The 20,180-nt window shown below is 30.0% G+C and overlaps 3 protein-coding genes across 3 annotated transcripts in view; 2 read left to right on the top strand and 1 right to left on the bottom strand.

Annotated features, from left to right (window-relative positions):
- The first annotated feature begins 292 nt into the window (after positions 1–292).
- On the top strand, positions 293–3,880 carry LOC132909350 (protein crooked neck). Its single transcript, XM_060964133.1, has 14 exons — positions 293–623; positions 735–824; positions 982–1,142; positions 1,264–1,460; positions 1,527–1,828; positions 1,899–2,013; positions 2,104–2,279; positions 2,363–2,463; positions 2,532–2,643; positions 2,713–2,859; positions 2,949–3,025; positions 3,097–3,214; positions 3,290–3,550; positions 3,627–3,880. The coding sequence occupies exons 1-14, from the start codon at positions 588–590 to the stop codon at positions 3,780–3,782; spliced, it is 2,049 nt and encodes a 682-aa protein (XP_060820116.1). The 5' UTR covers positions 293–587; the 3' UTR covers positions 3,783–3,880.
- Positions 3,881–4,901: 1,021 nt separating this feature from the next.
- LOC132909244 (F-box-like/WD repeat-containing protein TBL1XR1) lies at positions 4,902–8,563 on the top strand. The gene is made up of 6 exons (XM_060963954.1): positions 4,902–5,098; positions 5,416–5,703; positions 6,417–6,763; positions 6,832–7,176; positions 7,262–7,630; positions 7,715–8,563. Exons 1-6 carry the CDS (start codon positions 5,041–5,043, stop codon positions 7,844–7,846), a joined length of 1,539 nt encoding a protein of 512 aa, XP_060819937.1. The 5' UTR covers positions 4,902–5,040; the 3' UTR covers positions 7,847–8,563.
- Positions 8,564–9,212: 649 nt separating this feature from the next.
- LOC132909266 (diuretic hormone 44) overlaps positions 9,213–20,180 on the bottom strand; it is a 78,231-nt gene continuing 67,263 nt past the window's right edge. Inside the window, exons 3-4 of the mRNA XM_060963999.1 lie at positions 11,570–11,977; positions 9,213–10,240 (exon numbers count right to left, since the gene is read on the bottom strand). Coding sequence (XP_060819982.1) covers positions 10,211–10,240; positions 11,570–11,977 — 438 coding nt within the window. The 3' untranslated portion in view covers positions 9,213–10,210. The remainder of the gene's footprint in view (positions 10,241–11,569; positions 11,978–20,180) is intronic.

Here is a 20,180-nt window from a genome sequence, read left to right as displayed (position 1 = left end):
TGTATCAATAACTAAAAGTACGAAAAAGTATTGTATGTCCCATCTATTTTATACCAAAGAAGAAATCTATATAAATACGTCTGTGATTCAATTAAACAACTAAACAGGCCGAAGTTGCAACCACGTGCAGTGATTTCTCCGATACTAAGCTGGTAAAATAAACCACGTACAGTCGTAAACTCTTATCATCACGTACCGCCACATGATATTTCTATAGGTCGGTATTTCAGAACCTGAGACATAAAATCCCATTTAATGTCACATCTATTCTTTTTGTCTTAATCGATGGTTATACATTGGTTATAGCTAGTTATACCTAGCCTTTTCATTTGATATTTGTTTATTAAAGTACGTTTTAATAATTAAAAATAATTGTAAATATCGATAATAATTATAAATATTATCAATGTATTGTATAAAAATTTCCATGAAATAATTTTTGACTTGCTATTCCTAGATCATGGTCAGTTTAAAAAATATACATTGTTCTTTGCCATAAATATATTATAAAAATTGAATTAACCAGGAGGATAAAAATATTTCTAAAATATTTATTGTGTAGAAAGAATTGAACTAAATTTAATATCATGGAAAAATCACAGAAAATGCCAAAAGTGGCAAAGGTATGTAACACTTCTAAATTTTTACTACACAAATAAATCATATAATGTAATATATGAGAATGATATAATTCTTATATTGCATCAAATTATTTTAACTATATTTTATTCTAGGTTAAAAATAAAGCGCCTGCTGAAATTCAAATAACAGCAGAGCAACTTTTGCGAGAGGCAAAAGAACGGGACCTAGAAATCTTACCACCAGTAAATATATTTACATTTATTTATTCAATTTTTACCATTCATTATTTTTATTAATTTTATGTAACTTCTATCTATATATAAATTTTAATATATGTGAGGCTGAACAGTTGAAAAGTTGATATATAATGAATATTTATATATATTTCTATTACTTCAGCCACCAAAGCAAAAGATTTCTGACCCTCATGAGTTAGCTGATTATCAACATCGGAAACGTAAAGCTTTTGAAGATAATATTCGTAAAAATCGTATGGTGATTTCAAATTGGATAAAATATGCTCAATGGGAAGAGAGTCAAAAGCAGATACAACGAGCAAGGTATAAAATATATTAAAGTCATCATGATTATGTATTTATGATTAATGTTTTTTTTTGTAAAAAGTAAACAACATTTTGTATTAATTATAAAACTATTAATTGTATTATCTATGAATTTTAGATCCATATATGAACGTGCTTTGGATGTTGACCATAGAAACATTACATTATGGCTCAAATACACAGAAATGGAAATGCGAAATCGTCAAGTAAATCATGCCAGAAATTTATGGGACCGTGCTGTTACTATATTACCTAGAGCAAATCAATTTTGGTATAAATACACTTATATGGAAGAAATGTTAGAAAATATTGCTGGTAAATTCTTTTATTTTTAATCTAACATAGTATATTGACTATTTATTGATTGAAATATTTATTTAGGAGCACGTCAAGTATTTGAAAGATGGATGGAATGGGAACCTGATGAACAAGCATGGCAAACATACATCAAGTTCGAATTGAGATATAAGGAAATTCAGAGAGCTAGACAAATTTATGAACGATTTGTAATGGTACACCCTGATGTTAAGCACTGGATAAAATATGCACGATTTGAAGAATCTCATGGTTTTATTAATGGTGCTCGCAATGTTTATGAACGCGCCATTGATTTTTATGGTGACGAAAATTTAGATGAAAGATTATTTATTGCATTTGCAAAGTTTGAGGAAGGACAAAGAGAAGTAAGGAAGGACCAAAATTATTTTTTTTCACATAGTTTAATTTAACGCATGTTACATTATTTTATTATAGCATGATCGAGCCAGAGTAATTTATAAGTATGCATTAGATCATATTCCAAAAGAGAAAACACAGGAAATTTATAAAGCATACACAATACATGAGAAAAAATATGGAGATCGTTCAGGTATTATAATTTATTATTGATTTATCATACTTAATAGTATTTTATAAATATATATTTATACATACAATCATGTTGTATTATTATTTATAGGTATTGAAGATGTAATAGTAAGTAAACGAAAATATCAATACGAACAAGAAGTGAAAGAAAATCCTTCTAATTATGATGCCTGGTTTGATTATTTGAGATTAGTAGAATCAGAAGGGAACATGGATGTCATTAGAGAAACTTACGAACGTGCGATAGCTAATGTACCACCAACTAAAGTAAGAGAGATGTATTTAATATATTTAGCATTTTGTACATATATCGTAAATAAATGTTAGTATAAGGATATCATTTTCCATAGGAAAAACTATTTTGGAGAAGATATATTTATCTTTGGATAAATTATGCTCTTTTTGAGGAACTTGATACTGAAGATATAGAAAGATGCAGACAAGTCTATAAGTAATTAGTACTTTAAAAAGTACCATAGAAGATGTTTTATTTTGATTAATGTGTTTATATGTTTTCAGAGCTTGCTTAGAATTAATTCCTCACAAGCATTTCACTTTCTCTAAAATCTGGTTATTTTATGCGTATTTTGAAATAAGACAGAAAAATCTTACAGCAGCTAGAAAAAAATTAGTAAGTAATAATTTTACAAAAATTTATAAATTGTGACACCGCATAGAAAATTATTTTAATTGATAATAGGGTATGGCATTGGGTATTTGTCCTAGAGATAAATTATATCGTGGATACATTGATTTAGAAATACAGTTGAGAGAATTTGATAGATGTAGAATTTTATATGAAAAATTCCTTGAATTTGGACCAGAAAATTGTACTACATGGATGAAGGTATGATAATTTAATCAATCTATTATTTATTATCATTTCAATGGTTAAATATCTATAAAAATCATTCTTGATAATATTTTTGTACATAGTTCGCAGAGTTAGAAACTCTTCTGGGCGATGTAGAACGAGCACGAGCTATTTACGAATTAGCTATATCACAGCCAAGGTAAAGTATTTAAAAATGTAAGTAATTTATATTACCCTAATCTTGTATTGTATCATTACTTTAATTTATAGATTGGATATGCCAGAACTCTTATGGAAATCATATATTGATTTTGAGATATCACAGGATGAAACAGAAAACGCACGGCAATTATTCGAAAGATTATTGGAACGTACACTTCATGTTAAAGTAAGATTAATTATAATTAAATACAAGATATTTAATTTAGATTATATGTTATTAAATATAAATCATGACATCTAGGTTTGGATTGCCTATGCTAAGTTTGAATTAGCTAATTCGACAACTGAGGATGGTCTGGATAATGTTGTGCTGGCAAGAAGAATTTTTGAACGTGGAAACGATGCACTTAGATCGAACGGTGACAAAGAAAGTAGAGCATTGCTTTTAGAAGCGTGGAGAGATTTTGAAAGTGAGAAAGGAGATGATGACACTCGAGCTAAAATTATGGAAAAAATGCCTCGAAGGATTAAACGTAGAAGACGTATTGTTGGAGAAGATGGGGTGAATAAATTTATTGTATTACTTAAAAGTTATTTTTAAAAAAACATTTTTTCACATATGTAATTTTTGTTTTTAGAGTGATGATGGTTGGGAAGAAGTATTTGATTTTGTTTTCCCAGAAGATGAATCACAGAGACCTAATCTTAAATTCTTGGCATCTGCTAAAGCTTGGATGAAACAGAAAGAAATGAATGACAAAAATGAAAATAATCAGATAGATTCCAATAGTTAGAAAAATATTTTTTTTTATTTAGATACAATTTACTGTTTTTGTAAATAAACTAATGTTTGATTTTTTCACTGTAAATAAAAATATTAATTATCTTTTAATTTTTTAAAAGCATTAATTACTTTTTCCAAATTCTAAGATCATACTTAGTTTACTCTATACTAGACATATTAAGAGATACTAAGTTTATACTTTAAAAAATCGTAATATAATGTATTAAATCTTGATCATTTTTGTAACTGTAAAGAATTTACATAAAGTGGCTCAGTTGAATGAGGTCATCTAAATTTTTGCCTTATTTATTGTTACATGTAAAACGTTTTCAGGACAAAGTTACAGTATTTGGTCATTTCATGGTCATTTTTAGAAATAGAACCTCATTTTTCGATATCTTTGTAGAATGTGACAAAACAAATTCAGCAATCTTAACAATCATACAGTTCCCATCATATGATCTTGAGATATTTGCATTTGGTATATAAAACCATGGTCTAAATGCGTAAGAAATTTGTAAGATTCTTAAGGAAAATATAAACAAGATGAGGAATAAAAATAATTTAAATTATGTAATTATTCCTATTTTAATAACATAGAATTGTATAACTCACTTAGTTTAGAACTGTTAAAGGATTACAAAATATATCTTAAGATAAACGTATAGAATAATCACATATATATGTACAATAAATGTTAAAGATGATATTATATATATTATGAATGACTTATAAATTTGAGAAATTTAAAAATTTATAAATGAAATGTTGATAAATTGATGAATATTTAATAAACATCTCTTTGATCTCTATAAAACATAAACTTATACTAAATAACTTGCTACTTTTGAATACGTTTTCAGGATCGTTTCATATATTATTAATATAATCACGATAGTAAGTTGTCATTATACTACTACTGAAATTTCAAGATATTTCGTACAACATACATAATATGTTCATAAAAAATACTTCCATGAGCCACTGTATGTTTTTTACATAATCCATTTGACAATAATAAATGAAATCTAATTGATTATCGTCTCGTTATTTTGAATGAAGAGATTACATTGAAGTTAGGTATGTATCTCTATAGAACACATTGCTATTCGTATTTCTTGGCCAATGGTAAGGTCTCATGTGTAATGTGTCTGTGACTTGTAGAGTGGCCTCGACGCGGCAATCTCGGCGTCCGACGTGAGTCAAAGTGATTTTTAGGCGCAACTTTCAATAAATATGTTGTGCTAGTATCGTGAAAGTAAAGAACGATGAGCTTCTCTAGCGATGAAGTCAATTTCTTGGTTTACCGATACCTTCAAGAATCTGGTATATTTTTTGGAGTACTACGTAACCTCTTTTCAAATAATTTTGGCAAATTTTGAATTTGCTATTGTTTGTACACATTTGTTACTTATATTATGTATATATACATTTCGCAATAATATTTGCAATTAATAATATCATATTGGACAATAATATATTACAAATTATAGATCAAACGTGATTTAAAGAGGTTATTTGAGCACAAATAAAAGCATATCCATGACGTTGATTACTAAGTTATTTCTTAAGTTTATTGTATAAAAGTTGTACTGTAGATTATATAAAAGATGCAAATTAATCTCTGTGTTTTTTTTTTATAGGATTTCAACACTCTGCATACACATTTGGCATAGAATCACATATATCACAGAGTAACATAAATGGAGCATTAGTACCACCAGCAGCACTTTTATCAATTCTACAGAAAGGGCTACAATACACAGAAGCAGAAATATCAATAGGTGAAGATGGTACTGAACAAAGAATGGTGGAATCCTTATCTCTCATTGATGCTGTTATGCCAGATGTTGTGGCATCAAGACAAAATCAAATTAATCAGCAAAAACAACAGGTGAAAACAGAAGTACAAGATACAAATGGAGAGGAAGGTAATTTGACTTATTATATTAATTTTTATTCGTGTTATATTTTATGTGTTATATTTTGAAACCAAAAATTGTTATCCTGGCACACCCTGGTCTATAAAAAAACTTAAGTTTTATAGACCTCCTTATTATACCAGGTACATTAATGGACTGCTTTAGCTGTCGGACTTGTTATGAGCAAATATTTTTGTTATAACAGTCATAAAATATTAAAGAAAAATATATTTATTATACTCTATTAATGAATTAAAAAATTTGTTTTGTAATGTTAAATTATGTACTGATATAGCAAAATAAAGCTCACTGTTACATTTATAACATGTCGGAAAGCTAGGAGCAAACAATATTATTAATATATGTGTGATCTGGAATGAAGAATAAGAACAAGAATTACGAAGGTTTACTATTTACAAGTTACTTTATATATATACTGTAATATTATATAAAGAATAAGAATAAGAATATTGTTAAAGTTTATACAGACTGTAGTTGTAAAAAGAGATCAGTTTTTATTAATTTAATTGTATAAGATAAGTATAAAATAATATTTTAATTCTACAAAATAATATGAAGGTAATGAAACAGTTTGTTATTTAATATTAATGTATTATTTTTTGGAAACAGAATTTCTTTATTTCAGATTACGTATATAAATACAAGAAGGAGAGAAAACTTTTCATTTGGTAATTGTTATTAATTTACTAACCTGTTTTCAGTTGTTACCTCCAATGAAGGTGTAGGCACAAATGAGAGAGGAGGAGATAGGACAGAAATGGAAGTAGATGAACAACAACAAGGTTCAAGCAGGGGAACTAATGCTAGCGCTGTTGAAATTCCAGACACTAAAGCTACAATATTACGTGGTCATGAATCGGAAGTTTTCATATGTGCATGGAATCCAACAACTGATCTTTTGGCTTCTGGTTCAGGAGATAGCACAGCTCGTATTTGGGATATGTCTGGTAGTTCACAAGCTCCAAATCAGCTTGTTCTTCGTCACTGCATACAAAAAGGTGGTACCGAAGTGCCAAGTAACAAAGATGTTACTTCATTAGATTGGAAGGTAAAATGATTATTTCTCCGAAGTTACAACGTTGAAAAAAGGAAACTAACTTTGTTTACTTATTTTAGTGTGATGGTACCTTATTAGCAACAGGAAGTTATGATGGTTATGCACGAATTTGGAAGACTGATGGTAAATTAGCATCCACATTAGGTCAACACAAAGGTCCAATTTTTGCATTAAAATGGAATAAACGTGGTAACTACATATTAAGTGCTGGAGTTGACAAAACAACAATTATATGGGATGCAGAAAGTGGGCAATGTACTCAGCAATTTAGCTTTCATTGTGCACCTGCCTTGGATGTTGATTGGCAAACAAATACATCATTTGCTAGTTGTTCTACTGACCAATGCATACATGTATGCAAACTTAATGTTGATAAACCAATCAAGAGCTTCCAAGGTCATACAGTATGTATACAAAAATAATTATATTTTCTGATTCAGTTAAATATTTATTTAAAATTTAAAGAGTTTGTTTTTTCTTTAATTCTAGAATGAAGTTAATGCTATAAAATGGGACCCCCAAGGTAATTTATTGGCTAGTTGTTCTGATGATATGAGTCTTAAAATTTGGTCTATGAAACAAGATACGTGGGTACATGATTTACAAGCTCATAGCAAAGAAATATATACTATTAAATGGTCCCCAACTGGACCTGGAACTCACAATCCAAATATGAATCTAACTTTAGCTAGTGCATCATTTGATTCTACTGTAAGGTTATGGGATGTAGAAAGGGGTGCATGTATACACAGACTTACGAAACACACAGAGCCAGTGTATAGTGTAGCATTTAGTCCAGATGGCAAATTTCTTGCTAGTGGAAGTTTTGATAAATGTGTTCACATATGGTCTACACAGGTAAGATAGTTATTCTTCTTTTGTTTGCTATATTTAACAGAAGGTTCATATTATATATATTTTCTTTTATATTTACTTGTGCAGAATGGTCAATTGGTACATAGTTATCAAGGAACTGGAGGAATTTTTGAAGTGTGTTGGAATAGTCGAGGAGACAAAGTCGGTGCTTCTGCGTCTGATGGCAGTGTGTTTGTTCTAGACCTTCGTAAAATGTGATCGCAAATGAACAATAGATTATATTTCATTTCTCGGACCTATGATTTTAAGTTACCTTCAGTAATTCTTGTTTTATTCTTTATTTTTCTCCCTTTATTACCCAGAATATTAGCCACATTTTACAATTACTTGATTTACTTGTGCTTGTTGAGTATAGTTTCATAGTACATTAATTATTTATATATAAAATTAAAATTAAAATTGAGATAGGTTCAGTAAGTTATGAATTCAAGAAGATTTGGATATAAATATAAAATAAAAAATGTGGTTTTTTTTAGCTATTTCACTAGGATTTTATTACAAATGTTTATAAAAAGTATTGTACATTAATATTTTCAATAATACTCTGTAAAATTTGGAACAGCTTGACAGATATTATATTTCTAGAGAAAAATATTCATTCACCATGTGGATGGGATATATATAATTTTAATGATAATATTAAGTATTATATGAAACATCGGTAACAATAAGGAATAAAATGAGTCTTTTAAAAAACTGCACAACCATTTCATTTATTTTTATTACATTTTATTATATTTCATTAAGTGAAAGAGGTACAATTAGAGTACACAAGAAATCTTATTTAAATTAATTTTATTTTATTTCAATTACGCATTATGTAATTATATCGATAAAAACGAAAATCTAAAACGAAAATAAATAAACGATATTGTACGTGTTTTTCAAATAAATAAAATCTATTTATGTTACATACATTTTTTAAATTTCTTACATATTTCTTCAACAATAGGTTATATAATACGACATATAAATAATAATAAAATTTAATTACATTTATTTTCTAATATTAACGTAAACATCATTAGCATTAATCATTGTACTTTTAAAATAACCACAAAAATCAATTTCTAATTTTTAATATAAAAATGCTATAAGATAAATGCAAGTAAAATAAAACAAATGAAATTGAAAGAGTACGTATTTTACGAAGTAACATAATTAAAGTCAACAAGTTTGTTTTTTTATTATGAATTTTGTATAATCCTATTATGTTCAAAGACATTTATTTGCATTGCGTCTTTAATTTAGCGTAAAATCATATGACTAGAATGAAAATATTTCAAAAATAAATCACGCCTCGATGTTTTACGTAGGCATAAACGCAATTCGGTGAAAAACATAGCATATCTATTAATCTGTGGTGCATATGAAAGGAACTATTCACCGATTATTTAAAATACACGCCTCTAATGCAGTATTCATTGATAAATATATAAATTCATTAGACCGTTATCTGTGTTTCTCTGAGGGTGTTATAAAAATAAGGAATATAATCGTAAAGAAAGTAATGTAAATGAAAATAAAAAAGAAATAATCTACATAAAATAAAAGTATTTAAGAGTTAGTTCTATGGAACATTTATTCTTAACTACATTTATTCTTTTCACGTGAAATTTGTTGAGAAGAAAGCGTTTGATCTATATATTTAAATAATTACATTACATTAAATTTACAGCCATTTGCATCTATATTTGTAGATAACGTCTAAGTTCGGCTTGAAATGATTACCAAAATATTACTTGAATACTTGGTTGTTCAAGAAATTTTACTGTACAATAGATAAATACAATTTGTTTTTCCTTTGCACGTTTTCGCAGTTAATTTTAATTAAGAGTCGTATTTCAAAATAATTATAATAAAATACTTTAAAACATTTCTATCGTCGTGTTCGTAAAACTTAATACTAATACGAAGAAACATTTACATTAAATTATATCCAAAATTGGATATAAAATGTCTTCTGTCTGGGGTTTATTGGTTGGGCAGACTTTAAGGGATCACAACGCATAATACTGTTTTGTTTCGTGTTTTTTTGCGCTATTGAAAAGGAAGAAATAGAAAATAGTAAAACGTTTAGTCCGAGAGCTAAAGTTAAATCGTTTTGTATGATTAGTATAGAGAAGAAAAAGTGTGAGTATAGACAAGGAAATTGATATCATATGTTTCACATGGTATTTCTATTTCCCTCCTCTTCTGGATGCTACAAAATTACTTAGAATTAAGACGACTAAAACTTAAATAAAAGAGATAGGAGAAAATACTGATATATTCTGATTGTTAAACTTTTTGCACTACTGGTAACTTCATGCGCTAATATTTACTTTACGCTTGACACATGAATAATCTGCATATAATTCATGAATGAAACGCGATGTTAACTTATGAATTTTGCACAGCACAAAATGTATAGATACATGTATGTATTATATGTATATATATATGATAAAACCTGAGGAATATGACGAATAATAGATAAACTATATGCAATCCATTAGCTTGTTAGATAAAAAATCGTAATATAGCGATAGTGTATTGTGACTTGATCTTCCTTTGTGTTGATTACAGCAAACGTAGTTCATTCGCTTGGATCTGAAAACAGAGATTTCATTTATTTTTTACGAGATAATATTTTTAAAATGCTATTCTACGTCAATATCTAAAATAAAATTAAAAAATAAGAAGCATTAATCCAATGTACAGACCAGGGCTGGGCAATTTAAAAATAATTTTATTCAAATAATCATTCGAATAAAATTTTTATTTTATTTGTTATTTCAGCAACGGTGTATTTGTAAAATAACTTATTTTATTACTTGTTATTTTATTTGAAATTTAGATATTTGTTATTTGACTTTACCAAGAAAATAATTTTCTTCCTATCTATATGGCATGGAACTTCCATTCAAAAATTACAGAAATTCTAAAATTTCGACGATATGTATAATCGGAAAAGTTATTTTTACTGTAAATATTTTGATGGTCTATTCTAATTACCACGTGCAGGTAATACCACTAACATAGTAAACATTTCAAGCACGGTTGACTTTGTTAATAAGTGCTCCTCTTCCAGCGTCTAATTCAATTAAACGGCTGTTTTCTTTGTTATTGTTATTAATGATCATTAATGATCATGCGATTCAATTATCTAATACAATATTTAAGTTTTCAGTCGTATTAAGAGCGAATATACAACAATTAGCACGTTTATTATATATAAAATTGTTATTCATAATTTTACATTATTATTTGGAACAACCATCATTGTTTGAAATTATAATTTGGAAACAATTTATTTCCCAAACAAGACATTGGAATTTATATTTGCATTCATTTCTATTTTGAAATAAACTTGTCTGTCATTTTATTTTATTATCTTTTATAAACCTTACGCACGTTATAGAAAACATTTAAAAATTTCATTAGTGCTGTAATGACACCCAACTATGGTGATTATATTGATAAAATGTTAAACGATTCTGAAAATGTGTACAGTTAGTTGAAGAAAATTTAATACAAATATATATTTTACATAGAGTGTTTAAACAAAGTGTTTACAAAAAGTGTTTAAACAGGCAATTACTTGGAATATTAATGAGCCTCACTATACATCTTTGATACTTATTATACACATACTTAACTATATATAGTTTATACTGTATATTAATCTTTTTCCAAATATAAGTTTACAGTAAATATCTTGCAATCTCTATGTATATTTTCAGATTGGTTTTAAATTTTACCAATATAATCATGGCAGTCGCGTCTCATCACAGTGCTAATAAAATTTCAACATGTTTTCATATAACACACACGGTATAGACGTAAAAGTTTCACGTGGTAAGTGTACAAATACTTTCGCGAGGTACTGTACATTTATGAAAAATTAAATTTACGAAAACGAACGAACAGAATAATTACCCTTCGCATTTGATCGTCTTGTCTTTCTCGAAAAGCGGAATCGTCATTTCGTAGCCAGTTCTGCATTCTGTCAGGGATCCCTTCTGGCACCACGTCTCGATCGTGGCTCTTCTCTTCCTGTTCGATCACATAATCAATTCCGTTTCTTATTCTTGAGTCGATAGCTTTGGACACGTCTTTGTTGTAAAGCGGTAATGATCTTTTTCCGATAGTTTTTAAAATACGTCGATTCGCGTCAATTTGCTGTTGATCCTGCAAAGCTTTACGCCGGGCAAGTTCAAGAAGAACTCTCTGTCGTAACACGTCCAAGGAATTCACAATCGACAACGATCCAATGCGTTTTGATTCCAATCGTTTTGTCCGGATCACCGTTGATTCAGGATCGTTTCCCGAGTCGAACATTTCATTCTGAAAATTATGAAATCGTCATCTCTTAATTATTTTATTTTCCATTTATTGTTCATTTATATTTCACAGTCCCTTCTCTCTAGGTTAGGACGGAATTTCAATTACATTTCTCTTTGGCATACTCTTATCGTCTACCTATCCAATCGCCAAGCTTAACATATGAATCATCCTATTTAACATACATAACATTTAGTTTTAAAACCTACAACTTAAATTTAGCTTTACAATGTACCTCTTATATTCCTTGTTGTCTATGTCTTTTATAGTCTCGCAATGTTTAAGCTTCAATGACATACAGATCCAAACAGAAACATAAAATACGAAATATCTATGGCAATATAGAATATAAAAATACAAAAATGTCTTCCACAAATTCGGCACTTCCTGTTTCCACTCTCTTTCCACTATTCATCTCATTTCCACGCCTAAATCCTTGCAATCATTCTTCCGTCTTTACCCTTCATCCTTCCTTCTAGACGTGTACCTAGGTCGTCTTTGCTACTTCCATGTTGAGAATTGTTATATTTTACAATAAGTAGAATTACTCGCATTTATGCTCGGACACAGCAGTACCTTTGTATTTGTTACTTTGTATAAGAAGGAATGATTTGTAAATCATTATTTGTAGAGTTGGTTGCATTGACATTCAGAAACCCTTTAAAACGTAATCACTTTTTTTTTAATTGGACCAAACGACGAGTTTTTTATTTTGAAAAGCGAAAAAAATTAGTTTGTTCTTTTTTAAATTTTTGAATTAATTAACCTATTAAGGAAACGTTGTTACTACTGATAACCTTAGGAATTTTTAATAATTACATATCACCGACGTTTCGCAAGACGTGGTTGTAATTTATTCGTTCACAATTCCCAAGACCGTTAAAAACCCATTTGTTCGGGTAATGGATCAGCTTTACCCTATGTAAAAAACGGAAGTATTTTTATACGATCCTTGCGTTTGCTTTTATGGAGCACTTAATTCCTACTTTGCCAGGAGAAAGCGTACGATTTCTTCCAAATGTGATTAAAACGAATGACATTCTCACGTGTATACCTGTCTCATTTCAGTACGAAAATATTTGGATTTTCCATTTACGAAATAATGAAAGATTATGTACACTGTAACTAAAAATAAGCAGTCGAATGTAATATATGATGTGTAAAATTAATACGCAATAACAAATTGACATTCGAAAAGCTTTTTATTCCTAGATAATTAAGTTGTAATGCTGATTTTTAAATTTACGTAGAATCGTATGACTATTATTAATTTTACTATTTCGTAAGTACTTAGCAATTTAATTTTTTAAACATTCGCTTAGCTGTGATTGATCTAAATCGTGAAATTTAAAACTGGATATTTAAATCATACATAAACACATATTAATTTTAATACATTATTGTAATATGTTATTAAATAAATGATTTAAATTTTGATAAATATGTTGTTTTTATGCCGATTTGTCATTGGGTAATAAAACTGAGATCTAAGATTTTAAGTGACTCATAATCTTCATCGAGAGCAATAAGAGATATTTGTTGCTTTTCTAACCTACGGTCTTTTTCACATTTTTAAAGCTGGAAGTTGGTTGTAATAAACTGAAATTTATAGCTGGATGACGTAAAATACTGCTATTAAAATAAGAAAATCAAGTATAAATCTTCTCACGCATTATGTTTATAACTACTTATTGCATAAAAATTGAACGACAAATTCGTGCGTTTATACTGTATGCATTTCACTGAATTCTATTTGGAGAACTGCACTTATTAAATATCGAATCAATAATAAAATGTCCATTAGTCTCTATTACTATCTCATCGTCCCACAAGTTTTTGAATATCATCTAGGTAGAATTTTTGTGGCTTAGACGAGAAATATTCTTGAAGCATATTGTGCATTTCGTAGGTTCTGAATCTTTTGCCATTCAGATAATTTTGCAAGGATCTAAACCAGCGATAGTCTGATGATACCCAAATCGGGTGAATATGGGCGACGCTTCATAATTTCCTAGTTTAAATCCATAATTTTCTGTCGTAAGACTTATATCGCTCATTTGTTGCAGCATAACTCGAAATTTGTAGTTTTCGAAAAACAGGAAAAACGGTTGTTTCTTGTACTTCTACTGGTGGAATCCTACAAGTGAAGTTCAAAAATTTGCTATTGGAGGGCAGTTGCGTCGCTATCGCACCATCACGAAACTACATATAACAGCTCAGAACATTCAAACTCGTTTTCGTTTGATTATTGCGGAAATAAGCTATATGCGGTCATGAATTATCTCGAAGAAAAATAGAGATACACGCGATTTGTCGTCAAATATTTGGTTCACTCATTGCAATTGTTGACAATAAACTTTTGAATTAATGGTCTGATTTGGTTGAAAAAATTCATAATTACGTAGCAGAACAATGCAAAGACATCTGTTCAAAAACACATGAACTTTTTATCCAACCTATTCTAAATATGCAGATATCTTCTTATTCATTTAACGGTATCAGCAATCAATTCCTTAAGAGGATTCTTAGTAAATTAGATGGCGCTGTGTTTTGATGTAAGCGGTAAATTCGATTTGCTATACTGCGAATGAAATAAATAGATGAAACATCGTATAAAAAAGAAGAATGTTAACGTTAATTCGCAGTTGCTGATGTAGTATCTCTTTCTAAAATCTGCAGCTGGTTGCTGCTCACGTAGAATGCAGTCTGTATACATATAAGTTTTTTTATATTTGAACACTTTTACAGCCGGTCATTTTTTTCATTTTTCCAAAATTGTAGTTAAACTACAATGTCTTCAAAAATATACTGCCGCATAAAAGCGTCTGAACACGCATATTTTTTGCAAGATATGGTTTTATTATAAATAGATTGCGGACTTTTGGTGCTTATTCATGGGAAATTTTCAAATAGATATCAACCAACTAAAATATAATAACTTAATCGTTATTTTCATTTTTAGAAGTATATAAATACTAAATACTATATATACTACATAAATATTAAATAAATAATAAAACAATATTGATAAACAACGTTGTTCACAAGCTTCTTTAATTTAATAGAAGAGTAACTCGAGAAGGCTGCAATTAAAATTAATTATTCGTTAACGGACTGTGAATGCAATTATACAAAATTCGAAGATGCAAAAATACACAGAATGTACATAATTATATGACCTACCTATAGTAGAATACTAATCTGTTATAATTTCTAACAGCTAAAATGTATCTCTGTTCAACTTCTATTTCTTAAATAGTTTCTACAAAAATATATATTTGCTTAAAGGTTAGCAGTCCGCTGACTATCGATTGATCGCTCATGTATACGCGCCCGGTCTAATGTCTCTCCGCCTTTAAAAAAGATGATATCTTCCTTTCGAAAATGCGTGAAAAAGCAGGATTTTTTTTCTTCAGACAAATGCATTTTTAGTTACGACTGCGAAGCGTAATATCAGAATAGCAGCGAGAGGAATTCTGTGAATATTAAAATATTGCGCACTTAAGGCACATGCGAATGTCTATCGTGAAAGTTAACTGAGCGGTGTTGGATAAAGGATAAAATTCAATCATCGCTTCGGCTATGTGGCAATATCGCGGCTGAAGTGGCGGTGAAAAAAAAACCATTGTAAATTATTGTTTAAGCGGATCGACGGTAGAGTTATATTGAGCATATCCGTGGGAGTAAAAAAAAAAAGAAAAAAAAAAGAGGAGAATGAAAGAAAGGAACTCAACGGTGCTCGTATGTGCAGACCGCAGTTTTCTACCCTATCCACACTCGGATATTTCCCAGCTTTTATTGCCACTTTTACGGAAAACGCGCTCAAGAATATGAAGAAAAGGTCTAGGGGCGCGTACCGGAAGAGGGCCACAGCACTTACTTACGCGCATGTACTAGTACCTCGGAATACTTTGCCTTCAGCCATTCTTCAAATTTCACACGCTTCCTTCGCTTTTTCGTAATTTACAAGCCGTTATAAAGAGCTGACAAAAAGGAGAATTCGTTCGTGAAATATACCGAGTATCCCGGCGTAAAGCCACCTGCCAGTACAGTAGAGCTTGCCTTATCCGAACTAACAGAGGGACAAAAATATTTGAATAATACGAAGGACGTTCTAAAAGTGTCAAATATTCTAGCGTCATTACCTCAGGGAGTGAATGTCGTATTTAAGAATACGATAATACCGAAGAAAAATTATTCGCAAGTTCTGCAACTTTTAATTTAACTTTTCCTCCGTATCTTATGTAGTTTCTTATTGAAATATTCACGATGATACAAAAAGTGAAGATTTCTTTGGGGGAAGGTGTTTTCACCCCTAGGACCGTTCTTTAGCTGAGAAAAGAAACTGTCCTGTTATTGGCATCACACGGACTACGTCTGTGAAAAGTTAGAAATTTTCTTGAATATTCGACTTCCGTACTTTGCTAACTTCCCAAGTTACATAATTACCGACTAACGGTAACTAAGTTATAAATTGCGTTTATTCTTTCTCTATAGCTACGCTTCGTACTATGATTTTGATAACGAAATTGCACTCTACGTACGTACTTTACGCTGCGACCAATATTGCCTCGCAACCTTCCAATAAAGCGTTTGCAACAAAACTTCATCTTTAAAACATTTTTCCTTATTTTCACTTGTAAATCGCGCTCCTAAAGTTAAACCGGAAAAAGTAGAAAACACTGTGCATACTGTATCTAGCTTCTAAGCGTGTTCGGATACTTTCGTGAGCCATCATTTACGTAGACTTTCTTGATCGACCGTATATCTGTCTGTATAGCTTGTATTGAAATCGAAGTCTGTCGTGCACGTATCTCGAGAGTTTCATCGGCATTAGGAATCCAGGAGCTCGATAATCGCTCCTTGCAGATATATAGCACTTATTCCTCGTTCGATGTATTTATCGCTCTGGCTCAAACATTGTCGGCTCGCTCCATATAGATCCTCTATCGTTTGCACAATATATAAGGTAATTAATTAAGAACATTTGACAAGGAGACGAGTTTTAATTAAATTCATGCAATGAGAAGAATAGAAAGAAAAGATGCCTTGAGGAATGTTAATGCGACGTTCACACGCGCAAGTTGAATAAATCAATTATGGCCAATCAATTGGCCTTCGTTGTTTTCGCATAGGAATATGTTATGAATAGTTATTATATGTTACAAGAATATGCTATGAGAGGTATATGAATAGAAATATGTGTGAAGATTAAAAATTCCGGGTGTTTGGAATTTTATTTGGAATCTTCGATTCGACAATTTTGTGTTATTCAAATTATCTACATTATCTCTAACGGTTTAACTAACGAATCTCTTTGTTTTTGACGTGAGAACTTTGAAAATTACAGCTGTCTGGTTGCAAGCGATATTATACTAAACGTATGTAGTTTCCAACGAATATACAAATTTACTCTTCTTTACTTGATCTTTTAATAAAGCATTTATTCCATTTTTCTGCCAATTCTGCAGAGAGTAAATGACATTTTTAATTACTAATCCACCGCCATTTCATATATTCTGATCATATTCGACCGATCAGTATTCAAATTTAATTTGTAAATTACAACTCGAGCGAAACGTCCAGATACGTTTGAACAGTAGTGATGTGTTTATAGATGCGAGTACACTAGCACGTTGTGTTTGATTAATGGAGAGAAAGAATGGTCAGAAATCATGGTCGAACGAATCTCCGATTCCATTTCCAATTACAAACCTCTCGACAATGAAATTTAACGAGCGTGTTATCCTTTTCATGTTTCACCCGCGAATAATTTCTCTGTTGTTGCAGAACAACAACCATGTTATTGTCCGCTTCGGAACGCGAAACAGAGAGTTTTTCAATAATCTGTTTATCAAGGTGGTCCATGAAACGGGAAAACGATTGTGACGTTTAACGTTTGATTCTGTCCATACGACTCCAGGCGAGAGATTCGCGAGAGGATATAACGTAATCATTTCACGTTCAGCCAATAGAGGTTAGGTTGGGGTTAGGTTTGGCGAATTAGGCTCGTGAATCTTGAATTTCAGCACACGCCTAGATCTCATTATCTATTTCTGCGTTGTTCGAGTTGTAAAAAATATTTTTTAACCCAGGCAAATTCGCTGGTAAGTTTTATTGCAAAGAATTAACGACTTGATTTAATGAAATAATAACAGAATAATTTAATTAATAGTTTCACGTTACGAACACGAGGCGAAGGAAACACATGGTCTCGTAAGAGACATTTTAATTATCGATTCAACGGTAGTTAGTATATTCTGAAAGGAAGAAACGAATTTTTAAATGTCATTTGCTCGATTTACAATTCTTTTGTCCAGCGAACCTTCTTTTCTCGAAGTTTCGAAGCATTTAAACGAAAATAGACGAAATGCTTTCTGGAAAGTTAAAATGAAAATTTTGTTTCGTTTTTACTAAGAAACTTTTATGTTTAAAGCAACTTAGCACGTTTTTCTATCATCTGTATTTTCACATTTTTCCATATTTTCCGGATCACTCCGCGAAGTAAACATTCTGCTATTATTATATTTTCTACTACAACTTTTTAAAGAAATATTCCGATGCATAATCGTCTTCGATATTTTAGTAAGTCGGTGGGGTATTTCGAACATTGATTAATTTTTTTCTTAAAATGAATATTTTTCTACCGACGGGGAGGGAATATTTTCAACTAATTTATTATAAATCTCAGCGTTTTTAAACTAGAAAGCTAAATTTTGCAAAAACACCGCAGTAACTTGACCTTTTTTATACCAAATGATTTCACGATGACGTTATTTCAATTGTGTCATAAAATTATCCAATTTAAACGGATAAAATGTAGAAACCTTATTATTTGTTTTATCACAGGCTGTATTCTGCGCGAGAACCCGAATCAATAGAACGACTTCCACATTTCGATATTTAAATCCACTTTTGAGAAAAAGTATGTCAATCATACTCAACGTTCCAAGCGTTTGCTTATAGTCATTGACATTTAACGCTTCAATCTATTATAGTTCTATTAATTTTAAGCAGCGTTCATCCGGACCACAATCTTTGAATTGAATCGCATCGAATGTCCAAATATTTGTGCACGGTAGTGTAGGTTTCACCTATCTGTATTTATAAAAATATGAATTTGCATAAATGTCCGCAGTTTATTTATCGAATTACTACGTGTAATATTGTACGTTTAATAGACAAGTTTGCTTCTTATTTAACAGATGCTGGGATTTTTATTCCACTTTATTTTACAATGACCATAATTCTATTATCTGATAAATTATCGACTATAAAAGGATAGAAGGTAAAAACAGTCCTGTTCGTTTTATCATAAATTGTTATCTAATCGAATATGTATTTATTCAGAAATCAATAGGATAACTTTGTTATTTCAATATTTATCTCCTTAATTCACTTTTATAATATTACTATTGTTTCGTTATTAATTTTCAGTGAGAATTTCCAGATTTTCTATGTACAATTTCTTGGTCAATCGAAAATATGAAAATAGAAATTTGTTAAAAAAAAATAGAAGAAGATTTGATAAATATTTGTGTGTTAATATAACGAGATAAAAAAATCTGTTCTACTTTGACACATTTTATTAAAATTTAGCGAGTTCTTAAGGAGATGAATCCACTTTGGGATTTCTGTTGGATATAGTGGCTATACAAAGCAATCGTACACTACTGCATTTATTATTGAACTTTTATATTAATTAAATGGATCAGACTATAATAAATTTTGTACCAATTAGTAGTACTTTCATATGATTATACAAGTTTGATACTATGAAATGAAACGTACAATGGTTCGCGAAAGTACTCGAAAACTCTTAAAAACTTCCTATTTGATTATTACAGAAAACATTTTGAAATCTCAATAGCACTATAACGAGGCACGACTAACGTGATTATAACAGTAAAATTTCAGACGAATCTGAAAATGTGTGTAGGGAAGTTTCAAGATACTTATCACAAGCATACACTTCGCGAAGGTCACCAAAATATTTAATTAAACAGTCAATCATTCACTGTAGTAATAAACCATGAATATGTAGCTTAATATGAATATTCAACACTGCTATTTATAATGTAAATTAATATTTTACTATGTGTATGTTTGCAACAAATATCTCGTAATTCCAATATACATTTCCCAATTGGTTTTAAACTTTATTGTTATAATCGCGATAGCCGTGTCTCGTTACAGCCCTAACAAA

The sequence above is a fragment of the Bombus pascuorum genome, chromosome 7, assembly GCF_905332965.1.
Source record: "Bombus pascuorum chromosome 7, iyBomPasc1.1, whole genome shotgun sequence".
Classification (NCBI taxonomy): Eukaryota; Metazoa; Arthropoda; class Insecta; order Hymenoptera; family Apidae; genus Bombus; species Bombus pascuorum.
This window is presented reverse-complemented; position numbering and strand designations above follow the sequence as displayed.